This window comes from Necator americanus, chromosome II, assembly GCF_031761385.1.
Source record: "Necator americanus strain Aroian chromosome II, whole genome shotgun sequence".
NCBI classification, from domain to species: Eukaryota; Metazoa; Nematoda; class Chromadorea; order Rhabditida; family Ancylostomatidae; genus Necator; species Necator americanus.
The window spans coordinates 33484410-33493191 of NC_087372.1; the positions used below are offsets into that span (position 1 = coordinate 33484410).

The 8782-nt window shown below is 38.1% G+C and overlaps 1 protein-coding gene across 1 annotated transcript; it reads left to right on the forward strand.

Moving 5' to 3' along the window:
* Window positions 1–3748: 3748 nt before the first annotated feature.
* Window positions 3749–8238, forward strand: RB195_020298 (uncharacterized protein; the record flags this gene model as incomplete). Its single annotated transcript, XM_064188538.1, has 7 exons — window positions 3749–3885; window positions 3955–4043; window positions 5247–5398; window positions 6068–6188; window positions 6261–6374; window positions 6768–6941; window positions 8150–8238. 7 exons carry the CDS (start codon window positions 3749–3751, stop codon window positions 8236–8238), a joined length of 876 nt encoding a protein of 291 aa, XP_064044419.1.
* Window positions 8239–8782: the final 544 nt, after the last annotated feature.

Genomic DNA, 8782 nt, shown 5'->3' on the forward strand with positions numbered 1-8782 from the left:
AAAGTGAGATGTTCAAGGCAAGTGCCGCTCTGCTCACAGTTTTTCTAACGCGGACAGTTAAAAACGCTAGCAAAAATATGGGATCTAGAAAAAAAAAACTAGGAAAAAAATAGGTCAACGTCAAATTTTGGTCGATTTTCAGAAATCTTAGTCAAAACCTCAGCCGATAACGCAAGAAAATCCAAATTATCAGAAGAGTCGGCAAAATATCGCGAATTAAACATGAACATAGAGGAAATGCTCGCTTATGGCGATGACGTTTCATTCTCGAAACAATCTTTAGAGTCTTTATTCAATTAGTGAACTCATCATTCTTTGGCAGAATGTTATTGAGAAATACAGCCGCAAGAGTGATCCAGAAGTTAGGTTACAGGTCGTGCGGAAGTAATATCGTTGGTCATATTGTTGATTGAATTCCCTAAATATAGGTAATAGGAAGAACTACAAAACCGTCCGTTTTCTCTCATTCCTTTCTTTCAAATTTAATACACAGAGATGTTACTCAACGTAGAAAAATTAATCCTCAAACCATAGAGGGTGGTCCACATGAAGTGTGACGAGCTATGAAATATCCAGAGATACGGTGATCCCATGAGCCAAAGAAACCGGTAACGACACTGACTGGACAATCCTGCAAAATTGAGCGCCAGCCCACAGCGCAAAGAAGACACTGGAGGGCTGTGAGATCAATCTTCTGGATTTCTTGACCGATTTCCTGACCGATTGATGTGTTTGCCTGTCAAACTCGTCCAAACGCAATCTCTTGGGTCGATCCAATCACAGTCTCTTGGATTTTGCTGTTTTGTCCACTCTAGGGCACTAAAGTCTGCTCTTTTAAAGGCATCACCCCACGAATCTGAGGTGGTGCAGATTTCGGGTGGAGTATTCGTATACAGGATGGGAGACTACGGAGAGGGGGTGATTCCGTCCATTTCTTCCTAATTGCCGTAAAAAACAGCCCGGAAGATACGGCTTATTCGTTTGGGCACATTTTGTACATGAGGTTCGATTGGAGCGCGCCAGTCTTGTGGGGCGTGTCTTCGGGCCGTTTTTACGGCAATTAGAAGAAATGGACGGAATCCTCCTCCGTAGTCTCCCATCCTTACGAATACTCACTGAAATCTGCCGTGGGGCCTTTAAGCACAGGATTCGCACAAGTCTTTGGATTCGTTGAAGGGAGCCGTAGGTGTGGTATGAGACATGGAAACTGATCACGCACATCCTCAAAAATTTCCGGAATAGATTGGATGTTTGTATTGAAGCTAAAGGCGACCATTCTGTACGTGATGTGTGAGAACTTACGCAGACCCTTGTAAATATTAAATGAAAAAATTTCTTATTTGGGTTAATTGGTGCAAAGTTGTAGGTAGTTGTTTGCGTCACACTTCATGTGGACCACCGTGTATATATTTATCTAACATCATTTGTACTAACAATCACACAAGTAATAAATATAAGTATAATATTATTTTTAAGCCTAAAGAAACAACAGAATTAGGATGTACCTCGAACAGCTTGTTCAACAACTAGTTCCTTACAAACAGTTACTTCTCCTTCAACAACTAATCCTTTATTTTCTAGAAAACCTCAGTTATTAGCCGTAGTTTATCAAAAAAAAAACGAAGGATAAGGGACGTTACGTCCTGTGTTGTGAAAACAGGGAGAAAATTCTCTTAGCCACATTAGGAGGATTCAACGTTAGACGAGACGAGTTTTTTTCTCACCCTCCACCGGATGATCCACATTGCTCGGATAGTGATGCGTTGTTGATGATTTCATCAAGTGCAAATACCGTAAAATTTTGCGATTCCTATCCGGCATGCGTCAGTGCTTTCATCCTGAAGGAAATGGCAGTCGTAAAATTCTGGCCCGAAAATTGTTTGATCATAACTTTGCTTTATATAATGGCGAGATGGTGAACAATGCCATCAGTTTCTCTTAGGGTTTTGTTTTTAGCGGAAAGTTCCTCTTATTTTTCTTTTCCATATGATTACAGTAAGTATGACTAAATAATTACATTGTGTGTCTTCTATCCTCCTTCAAGGTGAAAATTGTCTGAAATACTTGCTGCGGACCTTAACTTTTCAATATTTTTGATAATCGATTTCGATATTTATTTAATTATCGATATTTTCAATATATTTATAAAATCCGACGCTTACTATATATTTTTTGCAACGATACGCATACAATATTTATGTTCATGTGTTTCTGACCCAACCTATATAGAACCTATCATCATCTTCAAGACATTTTTCCACGTATCCATTGTGCATGGATTATAGGGTATGAATGTTGTGGAGGAAAATAGAAGTACCATTCCTTCAACCGCATATATTTATTTCTACCGGAAAATTTAATAGTAGCTCTTCCCAAGAATTATTATTAGTCCATTTTTTTGACTGAATTTTAGAGGGATACTCTACACAAAAAGTCAAAAATACTTCAAAATTTTGAAATATGTTCTTTGAAATGGTCTTTTTTTTGCTCTCAGCGATGAACCAAGAAAAAGTCGAACCAAAGTATTATATTTTTAAAGGATAAGGAGTAAACAAATATTTTTGAAGTATTTTTTGCACTAGTAATTTTTAGTAACATCATCAAAAAAAGTAAGGAAGAAAAACGTTGAAAAACTGAGAAGAACTCGATACAAAGTGTTTCCTTAGGGATAGGAACACTGAAATATTTTTAAAGTATTTTTTCCAACAGTAAGTTTTGATAAGATCGTTGAAATAAAAATGAAGAAAGGAAATCGTTGAGAAAAAGTTCGTTAACGCTGAATGTAGCAATCACCGACAAAAATTTGGCAAAAGAGCCATCGAGTTATCAAATCCTAAATGCCCTCGAGGTTTTAAACTTTGAAAATACAATTTAAAAACCAGATTTCATAGAGTGATTGTGTATGTGCTTGAAAAACCACATCAAGAAAAATTTTCAATTTCAATTACTTCCTTCTAGTCCTCCTATTAAATAAGTAGATTATCATTTTATTGATTAGTTTCTTCTTGATTAATGATTAATTAGTTAATTGATTAATTCTTCGAAAAAAAATTTTGATATTTAAAAACAATGACAAAAATGTGGGAACTTGAAAAAAAAACAAGTTAACTCCTTTTAAAAGATTTTAAACAAATCCTGAGCCGATGACGCAAGGGAATGCAAATTTTTGGGAGAGTTAGCAGAATATTTTTGAGTAAACATGAACATGGAGGAGATGTTCGCCGATGAGGATGAGGTTTCAGTTGTGAAACAGTCCGTAAAACCTTCATTCAATGATTTCCTCCTCATTTTTGGCGAAATATCATTGAGAGACAGTTCTGTAAGTCTTTCTGAAGTATTTATAGCTCGCGGGCTCGTAATAATAATAATAATAATAATAATAATAATAATAATAATAATAATAATAATAATAATAATAATAATAATAGTACTAATGGTAGTAATACTAATAATGATTATACTAATACTAATACTAATAAAAATAATCCACCCTGGAAAGTTGGACGTCTCACTAATTTTCTAGACTATAATTAATATTTAAGGATATTTGAATGACTAATATTTATTATTATTTACAGTATTTAAGAAGATGTATTTGGTTAATATTCAATTAATATTTTTTATTAGGTATTTTATTATTTTTATTGTTTTTTATTTGAGCTTTAATATCTCAAGCATAGAGCTGGATAGCTGGATTTGAAGATTTAAAGTCGGAGCAACCTCAACCGAGAGCTGAAAGCGATTTCAGATGCTCTTCCTACTGTTGCTGGTGGGACTACCGTATGTACGTTCGGTGTGCATACAATGCGCTTCGCCAGGTCTTCGAAACCAATGGCAGCTGACCGGTTTACCTCAACGACCATCGAATCTCGAATTCCATTCGTTGTCAGTTTTATTTTCAAACTTTTTCGCACTTTTTTTTTCGAATTCGAATCAATCCCTATTCGACTTCAGCTGCAATGATCTTGCCGGGGACTCGTATTCGGATAGTGTTTTAATATCCACATGCACTAGCCTCTGTTTTGAGTTGGTCATACCTTCTGGTGAGTTTTTATGGAGTAAATATAGAGAAAAAAATGAATAGTAGACTATAGTAAAATTGTATTGCAAGTGATCTTCAAGTCCTTTCTTTTTTGAAATTTTCGGTAATGTGAACTGGATTTATGTTTTCTTGTTGTGCCAACGAGGTTTTGGTGAAACTTTATACACGGCCTGACGTCTCTTGACAACCTCGTCTTTATCAAAGACCGTAGATCGAGGACTTCAATGTTAGACGTGTCCCATTGAACTCCTCTTCTTTCCTTGGCGATTCTCGTTATCATTCTAGGTGCACCATGCAAGAATTTCAAACAGGAAGACAAACAGACTAGCGGCGGAGGAGAACCACCACGTTCTTACAGATTGTCAACCGAGGGGAATAAGATCTACGCACTGTAAAGTGTCCTTAAGTACCGATGTCTGGATAACGTTAAGGAACTGTATATGGGACAATCTCGTAGCTCACAGAGTGCAAACGACCACATAAAATCATTAGAAATCCATAGGCACTCATTTTTGTTATTCACGGATGAATTCCTTGCGGAAATCCAGAATGCCTTCTAGCAGATTTTTCTTTGCTATATATACGTGGTTTACTAAGAAGAATGCTGAGGCTAGGCAAGGAGAGAGAAAGGATTTGATGGGATATCCTTAGCGTTAAAGTCCTCGAACCATTTTCAGGCCTCTGATAAAGACGAACTTGTCGAAACGTTAGGCCATGCATGAAGTGTCACCAAAACGTCGTTGGCATAATAAGAAAACATGAATCAAATGTATTGGCAGTATTCCAAAAGTTTCCTTGCGTTCACCACTGAGTTTACCTCGGATCTATAGATTGGGTCAAGTCAACGGATAAGTGAGTCAGTCGAGGTATCGTCAAGTAAAAACGATACGTAGCGCGGTGCAGTTGCGTAAGCGGCTGCGTTCGGAGCGCAGCGGTTGGTAGTCGAGGTGGGACCATCGCGAACTGCAGCAAGGAATGGTGTCAGCAAGAGTCCCCGCTAGATTCTAAGCGTTACGCTCTACCGCACCTATTCGAGCGCAACCGCTTACGCAAAGGCACCATGCTCTATTTCGTTTTGACCCCACTATGCCCAGTAATTCTCAGGCATTTACCTATTCGGAACACGGAGTCAGAATGGGAAAACTGAGAACGTGCTGGCTACCTAACCTATAATTTACCTCAATGATAAATGTGATTCACTTAGGAAACCAGTACTACTTTGTTCGTGGTTGCCATGATGATTTTATCGAGAAAAGTGTGTCTGCTCAGAAGGTTCAAACAGAAAAATGCTTGTTCACTATGGTCACGGATCAACGTATTCCCACAGGAATCAAGGGAACCGAATACGCATCAGCTGTAAGCTTCACAATTTTCATCTACGTTCACGTTCCTATTTTCATAATAATGGAAACCACAAAAATGAACGTATCTCCTCATTCGTAGAGGATTCTCCTGAAAAGAAACCAGACCTTCATAGAGGTATAGATACGAATTTTGGGGAAGAAAATCAAAAAAGGAGTTTCTGACCTGATCCCCTCCTCAGGAAACGGGAAGAAGAAGATTGCGTTTTTTTTTCTATGCTTGGATTAAACCCTCTACGTTTTGTTCACCTTCTTAAACCTCGTTTTATGGATGAGGTAAGATTTCAGCTCTTGGCATCGATCTCTTATGATTGTCTTGAAACAGTCACTAATTTGGAGTGATGTGAGGTTGCGCATAAGATTTTTTTTCCTAATTTTCTGATAGGTTTATTTTTTCCTTGATAAAAAAAGACATTCCAATCAGCAATATATTCCCTGGAATAGTCAGTAGTCTTCGGAAATGACAGATTTTTAATTCTTCTGGCGTAGGACTAAGGTAGTTGTGAATTTAAAATATTGATGGCCGTGGAGAGAAACCTAGGGGACCACCTAATACTTTCAATAAAACTATGTAAAGAGAAATGGAACGCCTCTTGTCCTCAAGCTTTCATTTTGAGTTAGTTTATGAGCAGTCAGAAAACCTAGGAAGTTTTGACGCTTTCAGGTGGCTGCCGTACGTTTCGCGAAGCTCACCGAAGAAGACGAATACGCGAACGCTAAACTTAAGGAAAGCGGATTTGCAGAGTCGGATCTTTCGAAAAAAATGATAGCGAAAGGTTGCGTAGGTATGTTCGTCACATTTCTCTTTTTTTCTACCCGATAGTGCTTTCGTTTGCTTAATTGGCTGTATATTTTAGCCACTACAACAGTAAGTTGTGTGAAGAGCATCTTTTACGACGGTACCGGAAGTGACAATAACAAAGATTCGTGCACTGGTGCTTATTGTACGAGCGTTGAGGGAAAACTGAACGGTAACGTGAAATTTTTCCTATGACCTATGCATTAGAAGAAAAATGACTTCGTTCTCCACCACATACAGAACTTTCCTAACCGACAGTCAAGCGGAGATAATTTTAACCTTTCTGAAATTTCCTGAAACCGACAAAATTGGTCTTAGCATAGACTTAAATCCTCGGAGTTTTTTTGATTCCAACTGTGGATACATTACACATAAAAAAGAAGAAGATCATGCTTTTTCTCGTTAGGTCGATCAATAGTTAGGAAAGCTCACATCCTTCAACCACTTTCAAACTTTTCATCTTCGATCATCGAAATCACACTTCATGGCGCAAAATTTATTGTCTCCATCATCTTTCTATTACTCAGCAAAAGTGCAAATAAAATACGTACGCAAATCGTTTCAGGCAGAAAATACGTGGAGCGTGGTTGTTCGCCTATCAGTCCTTATCAGGACAGCACATGCCTTGCGCTTCTGACTAACACTTCGTTCCACTCAGGACCAGGAGATGGTGGATCATTGTCGCGCACGAAGCGATCGTTGGATGCGATTCTCGAAGGCACACAGTGCATATGTTCCAGCAAGTTTTTCGTGATTCTTTTGGTTATTCTTTTTTCCCTGCGGAGGTAATTAGCCATAAAGCGGAGAAAAAATTACTATTTTTGCTACTGGCGGACAAATTAATTTTTTTTGGCTTTTCTGGAAGAAAAAATATTAAGCTGGAAAGTCACTTTCTCAAATAAAAGGTGACTGAAGCAAGTTTTTGTCTGGATAACGTAAAGGTTGGTCGTTGGTAAAATGGTGTTCGCTTCAAATTGTTACCTTTCTCTTCTATATTCGTCGTCCCGTCTATAGCAGATAATTATTGCACGCTGGAGCAAGTCCGAACTTAATCAAGCGTGAACGAGAAGCAGTAAAATAAGTTTGCAGTAGTTACTGCAAGAAGTGTTGCGAGCGTTTCGAAGAAACATTTTTTTTTTGAAAAAATCTAAAAAAAAATCTATATCTAGTTCATTGAGTTTCTGAGAATTTTTTTTTCCAACTTCTGGAAATTTTCATTTACCATTAGCGACTAATTGAATAATTATAGGTAGGGATGTTTAAGTGAAAAAATAATGGGAATTGCGACCAATGCGCTCAGGTGTTATCCGTAATAAGGCAAATCAGTTGTAATGATTATGGCAGCGATAAAAGAATGTGATTTTCTGACTCCTTGATTTTCGGCATGGAAAAAAGGAAAAATCTCACTTTATACTAAGAAAAAAACTTCTCTCTGGGATACTCAAATAGAGAAAATTTTCCTCTTATTTCTAGAAAAACTGGCGAAAAATTCTCCACTTAATTATCTATCACTTCTAGTAGACGATCCTTAATTCTTACACGTTTTTCTATTTTTTCCACTCACCATTTTCAAAATTTTTCCACCGATTTCCCATGTTTTGGTAGAAAAAACCAATTTTGAAAGTAAATCATTGGTGACCACGTTGTAACAAACGGTCCAATATACCAGTGGTCAAGACTCCTCCTCTGTTTTTTTAAAAAAAGTTATTTAAGTTTTTTCTACTTAGCTGGATTCCTATTTTTTTCTAGTTGCCTTGACTTTGTGCCTATCCAATGTAAATACGCCGTGGTGTTGTTTTCCCCATTAAAATGCCGACGGTGGTAATGAAATTGTCAAAACATAGAGATTAAAAAGACTCGAATCATGGATGGGATGGAAGGGGAACAACAACGACAACAATAGCAATGCCAAACTCTCGTTCGCAGTTACACTTCTTGTATTTTCAGCTGATTACTGTAATACATCGGCGAGAGTCTCGTTTTCCGTCCTCCTGGCCACCATCATCGTCACCACTGTGATCCGGTTTTTATACTGATCTGTTTATTTAATGTTTTTCTTGTGCTACATCTACTTAAAGACATGCTTTTCTCTGTAACCCGCCGTATTTGCTGACGAATAAAAGCTACTTGTTATAGTTTGTTTTTTTTTTTCTATTAATTTCTTGGACATCACAGAATCACCGGACCGAACAAAAGACAAAGCACGTGACAACTCGCCCGTATAGCAGCAAACTTCATCGGATGGAAATTTGGCCAGCAAAAGTGGGCGGTCCTAAGAATTGTTATTGGCCGCGTGGTCATTGGGACCGCCCAACCCAATCGATGTATCGACTCACTGTTTTTTGTCTTTCGAGACGGCTTTGGTACCCATTTATAGAGCTCGGAAGAATGAAATTCTTGGTTGGACTGAGATGATTCTGAAACATCGACCGTGCGCTCGCAGCGGATCCTTGTGCCATTGCTATCTTTAGTTGGGTCAAAACGACCAGAAACCCGGAGAAATTGCGTGAGCGGCTGCGGTCGATGCGGCGCGGTGATGCTGGCGATTGGGATCGAGATGGGACCTTCGCTAAATCCACT